Source organism: Crinia signifera, chromosome 1 (genome assembly GCF_055691185.1).
Source record: "Crinia signifera chromosome 1, ASM5569118v1, whole genome shotgun sequence".
Lineage (NCBI taxonomy): Eukaryota > Metazoa > Chordata > Amphibia > Anura > Myobatrachidae > Crinia > Crinia signifera.
Genome location: NC_139217.1, coordinates 449,204,761 through 449,227,251, shown reverse-complemented (window position 1 = coordinate 449,227,251; position 22,491 = coordinate 449,204,761). Strand labels below are relative to the sequence as shown.

Genomic DNA, 22,491 nt, shown 5'->3' with positions numbered 1-22,491 from the left:
CCGGAAGATCTCAGTGACTTCAACAGTGGTACTGTTATAGTAAGATCACACCCTGTTACATTTTCGATTTCTATACTTCTAAATGGTAAAACATTTCAATGTGATTTTTGAAGTGTGAATTTTCTGGTCGCGGCAAAACGCGAGATTTTTACCGCAAATCGCACCCTGTTATATGTGCAATTTAAAAAAAATTTTTTTGCGGTACTTGTGTAGTATCGGCCGATATATTGATCCGATCCGAAGTGATTTTTGACCTGTTCATAACCCCATTATCCACTACGCATGGAGTTGATTTTATATAGTGTGGCGAGCGCAGTAATCCGCGTCCCCTCGTGGGGCTCGCTGCGCCCGCCACACTATATAAAATCAACTCCATGCATAGGGGATAGTGGGGTTATGAACAGGTCAAAAATCACTTCGGATCGGATCAATATATCGGCCGATATCGCATCCGATATGTCAACCAATATCACATCCGATATATCACATCTGATATATCGGGCGCCGTGAAACTACACAAGTACCATTTTTGCAATTTTGACCCCCCAAAAATTCACATTTTCGCAAATCGCACCCTATTACATCTTTCCCATATGTCATTTTAAGTGGCCTCACATGAGAATTTCAGCTAGCGTTGGCAGTGTTAAAAAAATCTAAATCCCTAAAGCTTGGGGCATGAAGGTGAACCCCAGGATAGAATAGTGAGCTTAGAGTGCAGGTCACAAGGGCCAGGTTAGATTCAAAGACAGGCAATTAGAATAGAAAGGTCTCAGTCCAAGTTCGGGGCAGGCAGCAGAGAAGAGGTCACAATCCAGAAAACAAACAGTAATTATCGAGGAGACAAACTGAGGTCAGGGAGCAGGACGTCAATAATAGGAGTCAGAGAATAAGTCGGCAGTGGGTTCAACAGCACGATACAGATAGATAGGCAGTATATCCAGCCTCTTGGCTTCCTGCCTTAAATACCCAGAGCCTGCAGAGGATTGGCTGTGGGCAGAGAGCAAAAGAACTGCTGGTCTAAAGCGCAAACGATTCCAGTGGAGCACATCATTTTTAAAAAAAAACGCTATGCTTATACCTCCCAACTGTCCCGATTTTGGCGGGACTGTCCCATTTTTTGGGGTCGGTCCCGCGGTGGGGGGTAAGGGGAGGAGTTGGGAGTCCCCCTGCTACTCTCTGCAGCACAGTGTCTATTCACTGCATAACAGGGCAGGGGGTATGGCCAGCAGCTCTCACAGTGTCCCCAATAGCGGCAAAAATGGGTGGCGTGGCCTCTCGGGAGAATAGGCCATGCCCCCTGTCTGGGAGGTAAGCTATGCTTCTAACATTTGTTATAGAGACCCCTTATATAGTGCTCTTTTCTTAACCCAATACGCCTCTCTCTTCCCATGTTTTGTGTTTATAGCTTGCCTACCCTCCCGGAATTGCCGGGAGGCTCCCGAAAATCGGTTCCCCCTCCCGCCCCCCCCCCCCCCCCCCCAGGAAGGTCGGCAGTCCTCCCGCATTTGCCTGGCAGCCCATGCACCCCCTTTCTTACCGCACTAATTACCGTTTTTTCACAGGTCCGCGGCAAGTGGCAGGACTAAAATGACGCAAAACGCGTAGCTTCGTGTCATTTTAGCTCCACCCCCTACTCGCAGACCCGCAAATCGCTCCATTTGACTGGATTGGGGGCGGGGCTTTCAATCATCAGCCCCGTCCCCTGACCTGAAGATCCGGCTGCCCTCTCCGGGCTTCTTCCAGAGAGGCTTCTCTAAAAGTCGGCAAGTATGCCATAGTCATTAGCTGTTTGACGTCTGGTTACGGTTGATAAATCTACTGTGTCTAGATAGACAGTTAATAGGTCTTCCCCAAGAGGTCGACATGCAAAAAGTCGACAGGGTCAAAAGGTCAACATGCAATAGGTCGACAGGGTCAAAATGCGACATGCAAGAGGTCGACAGGGTCAAAATGCGTCATGCAATAGGTCAAAATGTTGTCAGGACCAAAAGGTCGACATGGAAAAGGTAGACACATGACATGGTCGACATAAGTTCTTTTTATGATTTTTTTAAAAACTGTTTGTTGTTATTTCACCATCCATGTGGGCATAGAGGGAGAATATAAGCATGGCAAGAGTAAACTAAACTGACTGCCCACATAGAAACACAGAAGGCTGAATAAGCCTGAGGTGACATAAACCACTGAGGGTTCTCACAGGGTACACTCTGCTGTTGATCACATGCTATTGTAATGAGGATGGGCACAAGGCCTATCAGAGCAGGGGGAGGGTTTAGACAGGGTAGGAATGATCACGACTTTAGAGTGACCACCCTCTGTTCAAGAAGCCCCACCCACCCTTCCCTATTTCTCTTCCTCTTCGGCGGCGGTAAAGAACGGTCATTCTTTAAGAACTCTGTATGTGTGTAGGTAGTGGGGTGCACTCTCCCTCGACATCGATTGTCATGGGCCATGCTTCTGTCCGGGGAATGGCCGTCACCGCCAGGCCTGGTGGCTGACCAGGGAGAGTGGTCACCCAGCGTTGTATGTATGCTTAGTGATCTTTAACCCCACCTTTCCTATAGTGACCGTTCTTTAGTGCCGCCACCATTCATAGTCTTAGTTAATTGTCAAAATAAATTTGACATTCTTTTTGAAACGCCAGCACTTTGTGTCGTGTCTTTATTTTAAGTTAAGTTATATAAGGTTTAGAGTTAAGTTTGTATTTAGGTGTATCAACCGTCGGGGTGGGCCAGGGGGATACCCGATGGTGAGTTTAAAAGTAGATGAAACATTTCATTCATGTATTGTTAGGCGATGCGAAACCCTTGTGGCGCCATATAAATACCATGATAACAATAATAACCTCAATACTGGTATCGCCCTAATGAATAGCTGGATTCGGTTTTCTGAAGCACGTAAACATTATCCATCTTAACATTATGCACTGAAAAGATGTGTAACTAGAACACCCCGGGTTTCCTTGCATTAGTCACTAAAACCACATAAGACAGGAAACCTGCCCTGAACTCTTCAGCTGAGTGTGATACACACTTCTCCTGTACTGAGCGGTCATGGTATTTAATTGGCTAGTCACCATTGTTATTATCTTAGTGTTATTAGTGTAATAGCCAATTTTTACCTCACTCACAGCGGTATGTAGTACAACAGAATAATTTCCATTTTAATATTTATTATCTTTGTGACCATCTTTTTTTAATGTTGATAATTATTACTACAGAAATCACATACACTGGATGAAAATGAAGTTGTTTCTTTTATTCGTAGCAGGTAGACAGCAAACAGGCTTCACAGTTTGGCAACTTACCAGTCACAGCATGGCAGGTTTTCAGCAGACAATATACAGGCTTCACAATGTGGGTACCACACTCCAGGGTCCCTAGTGTAACCCCCCCCCCCTAGCGTAATACACGGTACTCTTTACCTAGAACGGCGCCCGTCGCGGGCATCGCGGGTACATTTATGTGTGGCCGCGACGCGACCGACGCGATGCCCGCGATTTCCCATTGAAACCCATGTTAAACATGGAAATCGTGTCGGTCGCGTCGCGGCCGGCCATAAATGTACCCGCGATGCCCGCGACGCGATGCTCCCGATTTCCCATAGGAATCAATGTTAAAAGGCACGATGGACCCGATTTTACTGTTAAATGGCTCAATCCACCCGATTTGGCCATAGGAATCAATGTTAAATGGGCCACAGAGCCCATTAACCCTTAAATGCCCCCCCAATTTTATAACGCCACCCCACGATCCACGCCAACCCGAAGCGTGGCGAGCGTAGCGAGCCCGCGAGGGGCGGCGGTACGCGTCCTCCGACCTTTTCATGCCCTACTATCCACTAGGGCGTGGTGTGAGAATATAATAGTGTGGCGAGCGCAGCGAGCCACCGAGCCCGAAGCGTGGCGAGCGCAGCGAGCCCCGCGAGGGGACGCGCATACCTTCACAGTTATGCGCGTCCCCTCGCGGGCTTCACAGGTGTCCGTGGCGACGCGGACACCTGTGAAGCCCGCGAGGGGACGCGTCTACCTGTGAAGGTATCCGCGTCCCCTCGCGGGGCTCGCTGCGCTCGCCACGCTTCGGGCTCGGTGGCTCGCTGCGCTCGCCACACTATTATATTCTCACACCACGCCCTAGTGGATAGTAGGGCATGAAAAGGTCGGAGGACGCGTACCGCCGCCCCTCGCGGGCTCGCTGCGCTCGCCACGCTTCGGGTTGGCGTGGATCGTGGGGTGGCGTTAAAAATTTGGGGGGGCATTTAAGGGTTAATTTGGCCTATTTGGCCCCAAATCGGGTCCATTGAGGCATTTAATAGTAAAATCGCGGTCAATCTGCCGTTTTAACATTGTTCCCTATGGGAAAATCGCGGTGATCGCGGTCATCGCGGGCATCGCGGCCATCCCGATTTACCCGCGATGACCGCGATCACCGCGATTTTTACCCCCGACGCCCGCGATTTCAATCGCGGGCGCCGTTCTAGGTAAAGAGTACCTAATACACACACCCAAGCCTATTGCCCAGCCACTGACTGGCATTGGGAACCTGACCCTCTGCTCTGAAAAGACTTTTAACAGAAAACAACAGTTGATGTTAATTACCCGAACCATGATTCCAGCAGATCTTTTAGGAAAACCTGGACTGGACCTGATCAGTCCTGCTGCTGCTCTAAATCCTGATCCTGTTGATCCACATTAATATAATTTGGAACTATGCTGTCCCTGCCACACTCCTCCCCCTTAGCTTCAACCACCCTGGTGAAGCTAAGACATTTTCAGGCAAGCTCTCTGCTTGCCTCCTCCTCCCGGGTACACAACCCTCTACCACATTCCAGAGGTTGCCTACCTAGCCCTCTTCCTCCTTCTCTAGCTTCACCATAGGGCTGCTTGAAGGATCGGGACCTACAAACCTTCTGGAAAGGGCATCCGCATTGAGGTGCTGTTTCCCCGATTGATGCCACACCTCAAAACTAGATAGCTGTAAGACCAATTATTATTATTATTATAATTTTATTTATAAGGCGCCACAAGTGTTTCGCAGCGCCGTACAAAGGAACAATACAGGGAGACTTGGCATAACATTAAATAAATAACAAAAATACAGTACAAATAAAGAGCGCCACAGATCAATACACATTACAGCTTAAAAGTAAGTAGTGAGGACCCAATCAACATACAACTAGAGGCTTGAGGCCAATGATGGAGATGAGTATGCGGACGAAGATGGTCACTGAGTGTTTGAGTATAGGAGAGCTGTGAGTGAAATGTGAAGAGAAGAGGGCTTTGACAACAGGAGGGAAGAGGGCCCTACTCGGAGGAGCTTACAATCTAGTAGGAAGGGGAGACAGACAGATTACAAGAGGTGCAAGCAAGTGGGTGGTGGTTAGATAACAGGATGTAAACAGGCAAGGGGTCGGAGAACCAGCTGGTTTATGCAGTGGAAGGGTACGCTTTGATGAATAGGTGAGTTTTCAGTGCCTGTTTGAAGCTTTGCAAGGTCGGGGAGAGTCTAATGGAGCGAGGGAGTGCGTTCCACTGAAGGGGTGCAGCACGGGCAAAGTCCTGTACTCTAGCATGGGAAGCAGTGATCAGGGTGGAGGAGAGACGACAGTCGTCAGCCGACCGTAGAGGGCGGGAGGGTGTATGAATGGAGATGAGGTTAGACCAATAGGTAACACATGCATTCTCCTCTTTGTTCATGTGCATCCATTGAAAGGGAGCATGGTATGTTACTAACAAAAACTCTTGTCCCAACAAATAATACTTTAATGACTTCACTGCCCACTTAATGGCCAAACACTCCTGCTCTACAGTTGAATACTTGCGCTCTCTGGACAGTAATTGACAGCTAAGGTAGAGGATGGGCTTCTCCTCCCCATCTACCTCTTGGGAAAGGATGGCTCCTAATTCTGTCCCAGAAGCATCCGTCTGCAATAAAAACTGTCACTTAAAGTTAGGAGCTTGCAGGACAGGCTCGGCACACAGAGCTCATCTTAAATCCTGTCAAGCAGTCTCTACTGTCCTGGACCATGGTATCTTGTCTGTATCTTGTCATTCAGTTGGTGGAGCCGCTCTAGTGGCAAAATCCCACATGAACCTGCGATAATATCCCACCAGACCAAGAAATGTCCTAAATTACAACTTACATTTGGGTTTAGGGCCAAGTGAGGACTGCTTCTACCTTACTAGGCTGAGGTTTAACTTGCCCTCTCTGCCTATAATGTGGCCCAATCATTTTGCTTCCACTATACCAATGGCACATTTCTTTAGATTGGCAGCAAAATGTGTACCCATAGAGATGTTAACCTCTACCCATGGTAGGTGCATATTCCGTGTGAGGCTGCATCAACTTGATCATAGCTCTTTGAAAGGATGCTGGGGCACCATGTAAACCAAATGGCAGCACTTTATACTGAAATAAGCCCTCTGGGGTAGGGAAGGCTGTTTTGGCTTATGCAGCTTCAGCCAAGGGTATCTGCCAATAACCTTTTGTTAAATTGAGAGTGGTAAGGTACTAGCGCATTGCTAAATATTTTACCAGCTCATCAACCTGGGGCATATGGTAGGAATCAAAATGGTCAACTTGATTTATTTACTAAAGTTATTGAAGAATCTTAAAGCACCCGAAGTCTTAGGTACTAAGACAATGGGGTTATTTCTTATGCTGTTTGATTCCTCTATAATCCCTAATTGTAGCCTCTCCTCTCATTTTACCGCTGCCCATTTCACCTCGGGTATGCGATATAGCCTTTGTTTAATAACCACCCCGGGCGGAGTAACAGCATCATATTGGATGATTTTGGTCTTTCCCGGAATGGCAGAAAACACATCTTGGTACTGTGCCACTAAATTCATCACTTCCTGTTTATTACTAGTATTAAGAGTGACTTCAGTGGGTACCTGGCATTCTGGGACCTTTTTTGCCACTAAAGAGGGCTGATTGGCACTTTCTTTCCAAGGTTTTAACACATCTACATGGTAGGTTTGTACCTCTTTCCTTCTGCCCTCCTGTCGAACTTTGTAATTGACCCAGTGGCGAAAGTTCGTTCCTGTTGCCCAAAGGCAAGCTATATATTGGTGACCCCCTCCCCCCCCTACACACACAACCCTATATAACCTTATATAAAATATATATTTCTGTTTAGAAATATAGATAGATAGACAGACATACAGACAGATAGATAGACAGAAATATAGATAGATAGATAGATAGATAGCACATATATATTTCAGAACTCAGCCACAGAAGCAACATCGTTGGCTTTTAAAGAACTGATTTAAACTTCCAGGCGGAGGATAGGTGCCCCCTTGGGAGCAGGAGCCCAGCGGCAGATGACTCCATTGCCTCCCAGAGTTCTGCCTCTGAATTGATCGGTCCTACTGCCTCTATGATCTCATAAGGGCTTTGCCATTGAGCATACATTTTTCTTTCGCTTAGTGGTGGGCGGTAAAGGGTGAGGGCATGGAGAGGAAGCAGAGGAACCCCATGAGTTTTATTGGCGTATCCATAAAATGCTGGGCATATCCCTGCAGACGCAGGCTTGTAGATGCCTGCTTGGGGCAGGTGGCTGACGTCACATGACATGTCACATGACATCAGCACCCACCCCGAATTCGACCATCTGTTGCCAGGATAAAAGCCAGCTTCGGCTGACAGTTATCTACGAACTGTAGAAAACTCATTCAATGGTGAGCGACACGTCCACTGACTCGCATCCTAATGCAAGGATTTGCGTTTGGACGGGCGGAATTTACCTACTCGCTAGGCTGAGTATACACGCAGCTTAGCAAACAGGTCTGAATCAGGCCCTAAACTGTATGCATTTTCCTAAATGTAAAAAGCAATAAAAAAATTATTGAAATAAAAAAAACATGGATTTTGGCAATTGTAATCCAGCAACATTTGGAAAACCCAAAGTTTACAACCAAATGTCACTTCTCTGCCATTTACAAGAAATGGCGCACATCTTTTTATAGATTTCCCCTTTTTTTTCGCCATTGTGTTTAGCACTATCTCTGTAACAGGATTTCATCAAAGATTGCTTCATTTTGAAGTTTCAGCCTCTTACTACATTCTGCCTGTTCGTATGCAAATAATATCTAGTGCAATTTCAAGTAAGCTAGCCGATTAAAGAGATCGATTTTAAATATATGCTACACTGGCGGAAGTTCCCCGAGTTGCCCGGGTGTAAATGTTCAAGCTCTTATCAAGTCATCAATGAGTTGGATGTAACTGTCAACAGCAGCTGTTCCAACACACCCATCCAAATTCATACAGTGGAAGGCCCAGAACAGGCTCCCAGGGACAAAGTTCTGAGCAGCGTATACCAATGGAAGGTCCGACAAGTCCTCAACACCCTAGTATGTCTTCTTGAACCCAATGTTGCCACTCTGGAGTTTTCTTCCAAATTCATCCAGTGGAAGCCTCCCTGGGTCAAAGTTCTACCCAATGTACACCAACGGGAGGTCCAACGAGATCCTAAACCCTGTAAAACTTGGACCACCTTACATTGTTTTTACCCCAATTGGTGCAGGGGTTGCAACACTGGACAGACAAGAAAACAGACCAGTAAATTTTATATATATATCTATATATATACACACATGCAGGAATGAAACTCTCACATGATTTATGAACCCCTGGTAAGCACATTATGCACACAATACTAGGGAAACCCTGTGCTTAGTTCACCCTTAGTATAGAAACCTATGGCCCATCCAACATACGCCCCTTCAGCCAATGCAGATGAGACCCACTATTCTGTCTCGCATAGCCATGGAACTTAGGTGGAACTCAGCTGGAGGGACGTGCCTGCAAGCAAAAAGATTTGCACTGTGCCTTCGCTGTTTTATTTGTGGGTGTACTAAATAACCTGCAATTCAAGATATCTCAGGAGGTTTGTGTTGAACAGGAAATAATTCAGAGAAAAAACAAAAGCTTGTATTTGCAGATTAATAACCTGTAATCTAGACCGTGTTTGTGGTTGAAAAGATCTATGGTTCAATGCAATATAATATTACACCTAGTACAATACAGGCCATTATTCATGTATTGTTGCTATGAATCTTGCTTGGAGAAAATAGGGGAGGTTTAGGGGGTATCTATTATGAACACACTTTTTTTTGGATAACTGACTTAGCATATCGGTTATAATTCCACAGACAAAACTGGTCACATGTTCAGACCATACATTAGAACAGTATGCGTCATAGGTCATCACTATGAAGGTCCTGCTTGGCCACTACGTGGCCAATTGCGGTACTCGGGAGGAAGAGCCGCCGGATATAAACATAGACATCTTGCGGCTTCTCCTCAATCCGGTTTGGTGTCATTTTTTTGTTTTTGCAAAGACCCGTGGATGCTACTTGGAAAGAAGAGGACTTGATCTACGCCAGAGGACCCCCGTGAGTATGGTTTCCTTCCACATGTACCCATATGGATTTCTTCAGGACATTCGGATGGACAAAGCTAGTGTTTGTTCGGATCAAAAAATGTATAGGTTCACCACGTGTCAGCCACAATGTACTATTCTTACATGTATGCTACATGTAGAAAACACTGTCTAAGCATATAAAGGTTTCTTTACTCTGGTATGCGTACTTGTATGCTTACTTGTAAAGTATGTTACTCCTCCTATCAAGGTATCTTTACACGGACTCCTCCGACAGGATAATGGTCCAAAAGATGTAATTTATTGCTCGGTGCGTCCTGTCCATACCGTTCCTGCTGCCTCTTTCTCCTGTCCCCACCGGGGGACCCCATGCCATTATTTTAAATAATTTATTTTTCTATTTCGTGTAGGCTGCCCATACGAATTTGTATTTAGCGGCCGTATATACAGCTGCTAAATACGAATCTATACGCCATTGGCAAATAAAAATCAGTCAAATACAACTGGTTTGTAAATTTGCCTCCGGAATACAAATTTGTAAATGACATATGATGATGATAGCGGTCTTATGCCTTCGTATTCAGAATACGAATACGAAAATTCGTATTCTTCGTAAATTTCCACCATACTGTATTGTTCACACAGATCCTTATCTGGAAGTTCATAAATATCAGCTGAATATTGTTTTGTTCATATGTTTGTAAATCCAGTCATAAGGACACAGAGACATGTGAGTTCACTGCTGTGCTGTTTTATTCCCTCCAACTCCAGTCACACTGCCTCAGGACCACCCACTTCCCAGCATTCCCCTGGTTCTAGTGACCATCACCGAAGATTCAGGCTTAAGATAAGCCCTGTACACTTCAATGCAACAATTAACAACGTCATATTAAAAACATCATCTAACACGTTTCAATGAGTCTCTCAGGTCTGCGTATTTCCCTTTTGGGTCTCTCATACACAGTCTGTGTTTCATCAACCATGTTGGACCTTTCTAGAATCGTGGTTTGTTCACCATTATCAGGATCACCAATGCAGTCCTAGGGAAAATACTAATACGAAAAACTAGGTTTTTCATATTAGTAAATTTCCCCCTATATGTACAGAGAGTGGAACGGAAGAAATAGGGTGGATTTAAGATCTCAACCTACCCATAATGAAGACAACATGACTGAAGAATACCCTTCATCTGACATGTATGATGATTTCAACCAGCCCCAGGCTCCAGGTCCGTGGCTGGTTCCCAAAATACGGGGGACAAAATGACTAGGGGTCCCCCGTATTTTAAGAACCAGCCCCAGGCCAAACCAGCCAACAGGGTAATGTCACAGCCGGGGGACACTTATTATATAAGGTCCCGCGGCCAAAACATCACCCTACTGACCAGTCAGCCTGGCCAGGGGCCCTGGGGGAGTGGGGACCCTCTCAATAAAGGGGTCCCCCCCTCCAGGACTTACCTGACCAGGCTGAAGCCTGGTGCTGTCCCCGGTGGCCCTGTGCGGTGGCCACCAGGCTGATTGAAGTGTAAAAAAATAGATGAAAAACTATTGTTTAAAACTGTGGAACTATGAGTCCCAGCAAGCCTTCCCCGCAAGCTGGGACTTGGAGAACCACAAGTCCCAGCTTGCAGGGCATTAAAGGGCCCGCTGGCACTTGTAGTTCCACAGTAAGAAAAATAGTACAATTAATACACACTGACACATTAGAACAATAAAACTTTAATACATCCATTACACACATACTGTAACTTACCTATCTTGAGCCCGTAGGTAGCCCTCTGTCCTGGTGTCCGGTGTCCTGTGTCGTCCTCCATGTCGGCATCCGTGTCGTCCTTCAGGCCCATGGCGGTGTCTGGGTCCGAAGTAATCCATGGTGGAGCTGTGGAAGGAAATCCTACTCACCTGGTCCTGTGGTGAAGATGTTTTCTCTTGACCTGCCGTAGTCCAGGTATTCTTCAATCTGCCGGCGCTCCCCGCACTCTCCGCATCGGACTGAGGAGAGACGCAGAGATATTTCATACTCTGCGCCTCTTCGCAGGAAGATTACTATTGGCCGCCTAGCGGCCAATCAGGAGCCGACTTTCTTGGCTCCTGATTGGCCGCTAGGCGGCCAATAGAAATCATTCTGAGAAGAGGCGCAGAGTATGAAATATCTCTGCGTCTCTCCTCAGTCCGATGCGGAGAGTGCGGGGAGCGCCGGCAGCTTGAAGAATACCTGGACTATGGGGGACCCCTAGTCATTTTGTCCCCCGTATTTTGGGAACCAGCCCCGGACCTGGAGCCTGGGGCTGGTTGTAAAAAATCGGGGAACCCCTATTTGTTGGGTTCCCTGATTTTTTATTACCGGCCCCGGCTCCTTCAGCCTGGTACTGGTTATGGCTGTGGGGGGGACCCCACGCCGGTTTTTTTATATTTATTTATTTTTCTATTTTTTTTACACTAAAGCCTGCACGGATCTGACTGATCCGTGCAGGCTTAAAGCAAATATGACAGGGAAATCAAGGTGTATTTTCCTGCCGTATTTTCGTGGCTGTTTCACGCCAATTAGCAGCCGTATTTTCAATACGGCTGCTTAGTAAATCATGAACCACCATTCTTTTGAATGGTGATTCCTGTTGTATTCTATCGATGGTGTAGACATTCGTATTTGTAAATACAAATACGAATGTCCCATCTTTAGGAATACGAATTGCTGTATTTTTGGGATAGTAAATCCCAAAAATACAAATGTATAAAAAATAGGTGTATTTCTGCCTACGAATACACCTATTTTTTACAAATTCATATTAGTAAATTTCCCCCATAGGGTCTTATTCTAGTTCACTCTTTCTGACAAATTCCTTCTTAGATGGACAAAACCATGTGCACTGCAGGTGGGGCAGATGTAACATGTGCAGAGAGAATTAGATTTGGGTGGGGTTTTACTTCAAAGTGAGATCTATATTGCAGTGTAAAAATAAAGCAGGCAGTATTTACCCTGCAGAGAAACAAAATTACTCACCCAAATCAAATTCTCTCTGCACATGTTACATCTGCCCCCCCTGCAGTGCACATGGTTTTGTCCATCTAAGAAGGAATTTGTCAGAAAGAGTGAACTAGAATAAGGCCCATAGTATAAGATCTTGGTGCTACTTGTGCACGCACGCACAATATCTTTCTGCACCCAATTACCTTTCTTCACCTTCTTGAGCTTTTTTCATGAGACTCTTTAAAGTTTTTATTGAACTTTCCACCAACCCATTTCAGCGTGGATAGTGGGGACGTGACGTAGTATGGACAAATTCCCACTCATCAGCAAATTGTCTAAATTCAGCACTGGAAAACTGAGGACCATTGTCAGTGAACACTTCCATAGGAACACCATGCCTTGCAAATATTGACTTCATGCAATTGATTACGGCTTTACTATAAGTTGTATGTAGTGTCTTCACCTCAGGGTAGTTAGAGTAATAATCAGTCACGACAATGTAAGTTTTCCCATTACAATCAAACAAATCTGCGCAAACTTTCTGGTACGGTCTCTCTGGCACAGCATGAGGACTCAGTGGCTCGACTTGTTGTTTCGGTCTATACGTGAGACATAATTCACATGTACTGTAGCTGTAGTCTGCGCTATGTCTTGGCTCATACTTGGCCAATACATAACTTCACGCGCTCTCCGCTTACATTTTTCTTCTCCTAAGTGGCCTTCATGTATCTTGCTCAGCATAGTTTTTCTTAGTCGTGCAGGTATGACAAACCTATTGCCTTTGTAAATAACACCATCGACAACTGTTTGGTCACTGCGGTACATCCAATAATCATGAATAGACAGCGGGCACGCATGTTTTTCTGCTGGCCAACCTTTCAGAATGATATATTTCTACACTTTCATTGTGTCATTTGTCTCAGTTTCTTTCCTAATCTGTTCTTGTATTACAAGAGACACTGGTAGAGAAGCTACGACAAAATTAACATAGGCTTCTATTTCTTCATTCATTTAGACTTTTGGAACCTTCCCTTTTGTCCACAGCACGAGAAAGTGTATCAGCGATGTACATGTATTTACCGGGACAGTACAGCAAGTGTACATCATATTTCTGTAGTCTGATAAGCATTTGTTGACTTCTCATGGGACAGTCATGTAATGATTTAGTCATGTTAACTACCAATGGCTTGTGGTCAGTTTCCACTGTGAATGTTTGACCATACACAAATTGATTAAATCGCTCACATACATATGTGATCGCTAGAAGTTCTTCAGCACTTGTCAGTGCTCTTGATGCATAGATTACTGGTTGCCATGTATCCTCATGGTCTTGTAACAACACTGAGCCTAGGCTAAATTGCAAAGCATCTGCTGAAATTCTTATTCTTTTCACAGGATCAAGAATAGTAGCACTGTTTGCTCTGTAATGATCTGTTTCAAGTTTTGCCAACTTTCTTCTTGTTCATGTGACCACATCCACTCGTTATCTTTGTCCAACAACCATCTAAGAGAGGCTGTTCATTCAGAGAGTTGAGAAATAAACTTTCCTAAGTAAGTAATCATTCCTAGGCATCTTCTGATGTCGTCTTTGTTGATAGGACGTTCCATGTTCACTATGGCTGATATTTCCTTGGGTCTGGTTTTACACCTTGATCCGAGACCACGTCACCCATAAAGGTAAGTGTATTCACGCCAAATTCACATTTGTCCTTGTTTATTTATTTATTTACAGTTTCTTATATAGCGCAGCAGATTCCGTTGCGCTTTACAATAGTAGACAGTGATAAGACAAACTGGGTAACAACAGACAGACTTGAAGGTAGGAGGGCCCTGCTGCAAGCTTACAGCTTTAGATTCACTTTCTTGACAAGTTTCAGTACTTGTATCAATCTATAATCATGCTCATCCTTTGTAGATGCCCAGACAATAATGTCATCCATCATTGTTTCAATAACTGGAATATGTTCAAAAATCATGTGTATCTTTTTGTGATATTCTTCTGGAGCAGACAAAATTCCATATGGTAGTCGAAGAAATCTGTATTGACCTTCTGGTGTATTAAATGTACAAAGCTTTGAGCTGGCCTCATCTAGCTTCATTTGCCAGAATCCTGAAGATGCGTCCAATTTACTGAACCATTTTGCTCCCTCAAATTGCGACATGATTTCATCTCTAGTTGGTAGTTTGAAATGTTCTCGTTTAATTGCTTTGTTTAAATCTCTGGGTCTAGATATATTCTGAGTTGTCCATTTTTCTTTTCAACAATTACTAAGGAGCTTACCCAGTCAGTAAACTCATCAACTTTCTGTATAACACCCAAGGCTTCCATGCGATTTAACTCTTATATCAGTCTTTCTTTCAGCGCAAACGGCACTTTTCTATAGGGGCGTATCACGGAAGAAACTTGCGTGTCTATATTTATTTTATGCTCTCCAGGCAAGCAACCTAGACCTTCAAACAAGTCTCTGTATTCTGTAAACATCGATTTGCAGTCATCATCTACTTGTGATGTCACCGTAAAAACTTTCTTTAGCAAGCTTATTTTTTCACAGGAACTTAATCCTAGAATCGGGTGCACATTTTTATCCACAATCAGTAGAGATGTTTTAAACTGTTGTCCTTTATAGTTCTGTGTCACTAAGCATATACCTTTCACAGGAATTTCCTCCCCAGTGTACCCTGTAACTTTCACTTTGGCTGGATGAATTTTAGGTTTTAATCTAAAAGTTTTATAATCTTGAAACGATATTAAATTCACCTGCGTGCCAGTATCAAGCTTAAAGGGAATGATAATCTCGTTCACAGTTAAAGGGACAATCCATTCTTTCTTATCTGCACTGCAAAGTTCAATGCAATCCACAAAGAACTCCTCTATTTGTTTAACAGCATGCACTTTGGTTGTTTCACTTTTCATTTGACAGCATTTGGCAAAGTGATTAAGTCTACCACATTTCATGCAGGTTTTACCATAAGCAGGGCACATTTTAGGATTGTGAGCATTTCCACATCTACTTCAAATTTCCTTATTAGATTTCAGCTTAGATTGCTTTATTCTTGAAAATGGAGGTTTGCTTGGCTCTGTTTTCTGCACTACATGTACGGCACCATCAGCTTCCTTGTGTAACTTTTTGGCTTGAAATCTAGTTTTTTCTGCAGATCTGCACATAATCACTGCCTTGTCTAGTGTTAGGTCTTGCTCTCTCAGCAGTCTCTCTCTGAGTCCATTATCAGGTATTCCACAGACAATACGATCTCTAATCAGTAATTCCTTTAAATCACCAAATTCACAGGTTTTACTGAGTGATTGCAGCTCTGTAACATACTGATCAAATCCATCTCCAGACTTCTGATCATATGTGAAAAACTTATATCTTTCATATGTCACATTTTTCCTTGGCACAAAGTAATCTTCAAACGTTTGCATTATAGGAGATAGCACCATATTCTGCCCCTCAGCAAACTGAAAATATTATAAATGTCCAGCACATCCTCTCCTATCACATGGAGGAAAATGGATGCCTTCGTTTTGTCAGCCTCTGTATCAGCTCCACATGCAGCAAGATATATATTAAACCTTTTGCTTAAGTTCCAGTTCTCAGACAAGTTACCAGACATCAGCATGCTGGTTGGAGGAGGCAGTTCATCCATGGTTACTCACTGTTGTGAGGGAATCGGTATGTCTGTCAGACCAGACTTAGGTCTACAGTCATTAGGTTGACCCCGGAAGGTCTACTGGCCCCAAGGTCCACAGGGTTAAAGGTCGACATGGGCCAAGGTCGACATGGGTTTAGGTCGACAGTCATTAGGTCGACACGACTTTTTCACTGTTTTTTTTACCCGAATGTCAACACAGTCGACATGGACACAGTTGGAGTTGAACTGCAGCCCCACGCATCGCTTGCTTCGCTCGCAATGCTTTGGGCACACTATTTTATTCTCCCACCATGCCCTAGTGGATCGTAGGGCATGAAATACCGCCTGTCGGCACATGTCGGCTCAAAAAACAGTGAAAAACTCATGTCGACCTAATGACTGTCGACCTAAACCCATGTCGACCTTAAGTCATGTTGACCTTGACCCATGTCGACCTTTAACCGTGTCGAACTTGGACTTGGGGCCAGTCGACCTTCCGGGTCGACCTAATGACTGTCGACCTAAGTGTGGTCTGACAGATGACCGTTTCCCATTTGAAGAGAAGAGCACACAGCAGGCTTTGCAGACACTGAGTATCACAGCCTTACAGACTGCTGCAGGATCTTTCACAATCTGAGAGCACTAGCAGTCCAAGTTAAACTTCTTCTGACACCATGGGCGAAATGTAATAGGGTGTGATTTTTGGACATGTGCGATTTTGGGTCAAAAACGGCCGAAATCGCACATTTTCCGAAAATCGCACATTTAATAGGTTGAAAATCGCGGTAAAAAAATCGCACTTTTTACAGCGAAATCGCACTTTTAGAAGTGCGATTTTTAGTCACATTTCAATTCGCATCCAGATGTTTTCCCATTATAAAGTATACAACTCGCAAATGTAATAGGGTGTGATTTTTGTAAATGTTACCAAAAATCGCAAAAAAAATAGACCAGGTTCTGACAGGCGAATTTGACAGAACCATGCACAGATCATTGAGATCTGTGCATGGTCCTGTTAATAAAAATGTGTAAAAGTGTTTTTATAAAAAAAAAAAAACGGCGTAGGGTCCCCCCTCCTAAGCATAACCAGCCCCGGGCTCATTGAGCCGGACCTGGTTCCAAAAATACGGGGGGACAAAAAGCATAGGGGTCCCCCGTATTTCTGAAACCAGCCCCGGACTCTTGGACCGGTCCTGGTTCCAAAAATACGGGGGACAAAAAATCTGGGGTCCCCCCGTATTTTGAAACCAGCACCGGGCTCCAACAGCCCACGGTGTCATGCCACAGCCGGGGGACACTTTTTATACAAGGTCCCCCGGCCAAAACATGAGCACCGTGGCTGGTCAGCCTTGGACGGGGTACCTGGAGGAGTGGGGACCCCCCCAATAAAGGGGTCCCCCCCCCAGGCTTCACCCGTCCAGGGCAGAAGCCCGGGGCTGTCACCGGCGTCCGTGGCCAGTGGACGCCGGCCTGATAGGGTTAAATCGATCATACATATCATTACATTGCTTTATACCGGCGAACTACAAGTGCCAGCAGACCTCCCCCGCATGCTGGGACTTGGAGAACCACAAGTCCCAGCATGCGGGGCATTAATTGGCCCGCTGGGACTTGTAGTCCACCTGTAAAAAGAATGTTTATAAAAAACACACACAGAGAGAAGTACAAGTTTATTACACATTTTTCATGACTAAAAATCGCCCGAAATCGCGGCAAATCGCATTTTTTGCCGCTAATTCGCATCTCATTACATATGCAAATTCGCGGCAAAAAACGCGATTTTTAAAGGTGCGATTTCTGGCGAGTTTGGAACTCGTCCAAAAATCACACCCTATTACATTTCGCCCCATGTTTTGTTCATATGTTTGTAAATCCAGTCATAAGGACACAGAGACATGTGAGTTCACTGCTGTGCTATTTTATTCCATCCAACTCCAGACACACTGCCTCAGGAACACCCACTTCCCAGCATTCCCCTGGTCCTAGGGACCATCACCGAAGATTCAGGCTTACACATATTAGTAAGGGAGTGTCTACAAATATTAAGCATTCTAATACACTAACATCACAAATATGTTGCATCACATTAGACATACAAGACAGTTACAATGACAGCTAAGTGTTACTTACGTAGGCTCAGCTGGAAATTTGTTTCTGGGAGGTAAACCAGGAATTTGGGCAGGGGCTGCAGGGGATTTGGCTGGGTTACCAGGTGGTGGAGGTGGGGGCAGTGCGGAGGATAATGCAGATGATTTCTGTTCAGTGAGTGTCACTTTGCCACCTACAGAAAAACACAGAATGATAGATTATAGATATATGTATATATAGAGAGATTATTATACCAATAAATAATGCAACATTGCAGAAAGAAAAATAAAGTGTGATAATTTAATATAAAAAAACTAACTTCAAAATAATATTCTATATGGAAAGTAAACAATGTATACTTATAAAATCAGGACTATTAGGGGCCAACGCAATCGTCAGCTCTATGAGTGATGTCAGCTATATATATGTGATGTCAGCTATATATATGTGATGTCAGCTCTATGAGTGGTGTCAGCTATATATATGTGATGTCAGCTATATATATGTGATGTCAGCTCTATGAGTGGTGTCAACTATATATGTGATGCCAGCTATATATGTGATGTCAGCTATATATGTGATGTCAGCTCTATGAGTGATGTCAGCGCTATGAGTGGTGTTAGCTACATGAGTGATGTTAGCTACATGAATGATATCAGCTTAATAAGTGATGTCATTTACGTGAACGTACACATTGCCAATAAATACGATAATCATTGTATATATTTCCCATATGGGCTGCAATGGAAAATATGACTTGTTGATGGCTGGAAATTCCAGTAGAAGCCTGAAGTCTGAACACCTGAAACTCATGGCTCTACCTAACAATCAAACTGCTTAATCACTATATGGACTGAGAGAAAAACTAAGTAAACTGTTTCCACTATTACTTATTAGCAATCAAAATAAGTGAAAACAAATGCTTTGGAACACTAATATATTCTTTTATGTAATCAGTGTAATCATTAAAATCTGAGATGGGGGAGGAATTGAATCCTCAGATATATATATATATGTATATATATATATATATATATATATATATATATATATATATATATATATATATATATATATATGGTGCTAACTACACAATGCACAGTATTGACAGAGAAGTAACTCTGGAAGGCAATGGAATCATCTGCCGTTGGGCTCCTACTCCCAATGGGGCACCTATCCTCCGCTGCAAGTTTGATTCCTTTATTATTATTATTGAATGCCATTGATATTGCTTCTGTGACTAACTCCCCCTCCTAGCAGGACAATAAATGTCACACTCTTTCGATTATAAACATATGTTTGCAAGTTTCACACCCTTTCAAACCTTACCGATGGAGCTATTTACTCCTGCATAGGAAGCATATAAATTATATCTATATAAAGTTACTACACTACATACAGCAGCTCTGCCTTATAGCAAATGTTTTGAACTAAGAATTATAATCAGAGCCGGCCTTAGGCATAGGCAAACTAGGCAATTGCCTAGGGCATTTGGAATGTCTAGGGGAATCAGCAGGTTCTGCTGATTAAAATGATATGCAGCATGCCTATATTCTGTGTGTGAATGAGGCTGTATCTGCATATGAAATAGTGTATTCATGGAAATCACTAACATAGCATTCCGTATTCAGGTACCGACACAGTCGCACACAGAATATATTTATGCCACATATCATTTTAATCATCAGAAGCTCCTTGTGTGTGCTGGTCATAACAATGCAAATAAGACGAATTTTCAGCAAAAAATGCATCCAACGTTAGCAGCACTGGCCAGGAGGTACATGGCTTATTGAGTCAAGATGTATGAGGAAACATCTGTATCCAAGCAGAGGCAGAGGTCACAGTGTTAGTGGCTGTGCGAGTGCTCTCTGTAGGTGGGTTGGTTGTGCAATAGTGTTCGGCATATGTGTAAGGGGCAGTATGTGTGTCATGTATAAATGCATTAATAATGTGCAACATATGTGTAATGGGCATTATGTGTGTCATGTGTATAAGGGCATTAATAATGTGCAACATATGTGTAAGGGGCATTATGTGTGTCATTATGTGTATGAAGGGCATTAATAAAGGTTGGCATAATGTGAAAGGGGCATTATGGTTATAAGGACATTAATAATGTGTGTCATGTGTAAGGGGCATTACTGTGCGGTATTGTCAGGGGTGCCGAGAGAAAGGGGTAGGGGTACAAATTACCCAGGCCAAAGTCTGATGGAAGGGCCCAGTGGGGGCCCCGGGCCCCCTCCCCTTAAGTGACAGCAGCAGCTGCAGCTCTTCTCCTCTGCCCAGCACACACTGCTTTGTGCTGGGTTGCAGTGTGGCCATGGAGGTGCTTAAAATGCAATATTTTCTCAGGATTTTTTTCTAAGGGTATAATGTGAATAATGTGAGGAGTAATGTACATAAGGTAAAGTGGTACTACTGTGTGATGTAACGTGAATAAGGGACACCATCGCATTATATAATGTGAATAAAGTTGCACTACTGTGTGGCATAATTTGAATTGGGGGTACTATTGTGTGGCCATGCCCCTTCCCAGCAAGAACACACCCCTGTTTGGGCTGCGCACCGAATGTGTTCACTGTTTCTATTTAAAATATTGCAGGTAGGAGCACCAAAATGATGACTGCTATGATGAGTGTAGATGGTGCTGGGAAACGGGAGCAGGGTCAGAGGCGGAACTAGCGGCGGTGCTAGGGGGCACCAGGCAAAATCTTGCCTATGGCGTCATTTAGGCTAGGGCCGGCTCTGGAATTATACATAGTCAGAATCTGTATCCTTACTGCGCAGGAGCAATTAACTTTATCATTAAGGTGTCTGCCTCCAGTCAGTTAGGTTACTGGTTCTAATCCTGGGTATGAGTGCTAACCAATGGGTTTGTTTAAAATAAATCATAATGTAAATAAATGTGGTGCAATGTAACAAGACTTATAGAATATTTTCTGAATTTGTCTTTAACTTATATATGATAGAGATGTAACATCTATAGACAGAGTTAGATTTGTGTGAGTTATTTTGTTTCTGTGCACGGTAAATACTGGCTGCATTATTTTTACACTGCAATTTAGATTTCAGTTTCAACACACCCCACCCAAATTTAACACACGTTACAGCTGCCCCACCTGCAGTGCACCTGGTTTTACCCATTTTGAGAACAAATTTGTACTACGATCAGATCTGAATAAGGGCCAATGGAACAGTTGATGTTTTCTTTTTGTTTGATGCATCTACTACAGAACCGGGGAAATTCTGTTTGATTAAGTTGCAGATCTCGGCACCTCGTCACTGCAGGTGTTAGCTTGCACAGTGCATTGCAAAGAAGTTAGAGGAAGTTGAGCAAAAATACAACAAAAGTGAGTGTGGAAGTGATGGTGAGCACAGAAAGCCACAGTGGCTACACTGTCACAATAGCAGTTGCAGTGTTTGCACCGTAGAGTCATGTATTGGGCATTCTATTAAAAGTGTTTGTTTCATTTTGTAAGATGTGATCACCTATCAGGGATTCCCTGACCATGGGGATAACTGAAGCCAGGGCCGTTAATTAGAAGAAAATGAGTTTCATGTGCACAACATGAAATTACTATTCTGAATGATGGAATATATAGGGTTGGATATCATTGCCATTAAAATACTGAATTCTAAAACTCATTCACTGAGAGATAAGTGGTTTGGGTGCACCACAGAATCCATGGGAGCATGCAAATCTGTGAGCTTTCATTTGCAAAGTGATACCTAGGATTTCCTTGTGGATAGAGAATGGGGCTGATTGGTGGAGATCTGAAGAGTGTGGACAGTATGGATTGGACAATCCAGTGCACCTGATATTGCAGAGCAAAACTGAGGTTCCATACTGCAGGCAAGATTATACAGCTGGGGCGAGATGTAATAGTGGGTGATTTTTTTTTAGACAGTTAATAAATTGCACAATATGGCACATGTCACATTTGCGATATTTGTACCCGAAGATCGAGAATGTAATAGGGTGCGATTTTTTAGACAAAGCCAATTCCCTTGTGATTTCTGGCAATTTTTAGTAACTGAAATGTGCAATTTTTTTAGACAAGTGCAGTCTAAAACAAGCAAAGTGCATGTGTAGCGTTTAGTAATGGGCATATTTGTGTTAAAATTTTAAAGAAAACAGCGTGGGATCATCCCCCCAAGCATAACCGTCCCCGAGTTCATTGAGCTGGTCCTGGTTCCACAAATACGGGGGAAAAAATGGGTACTCTTTACCTAGAAGGGCGCCCATCGCGGGCATCGCATGCACTAAAAAATCGCATGCGATGCGACCGTCGCGATGCCCGCGATTTCCCATAGGGAACAATGTTAAATGTCTCAATTGACCCGATTTTCCATAGGAAACAATGTTAAATGGCCCACAGAGGCCAAATAGGCACCCTGAAGTGTGAAATGGCCCCC

The 22,491-nt window shown here is 43.9% G+C and overlaps 1 protein-coding gene across 2 annotated transcripts in view; it reads right to left on the bottom strand.

The window, feature by feature from the left end:
* FYB1 (FYN binding protein 1) overlaps positions 1–22,491 on the bottom strand; it is a 136,252-nt gene that overhangs the window by 37,830 nt on the left and 75,931 nt on the right. For both annotated transcript variants that reach the window (XM_083154439.1, XM_083154450.1), the window contains exon 3: positions 18,118–18,268. In XM_083154439.1, coding sequence (XP_083010565.1) covers positions 18,118–18,268 — 151 coding nt within the window. The remainder of the gene's footprint in view (positions 1–18,117; positions 18,269–22,491) is intronic.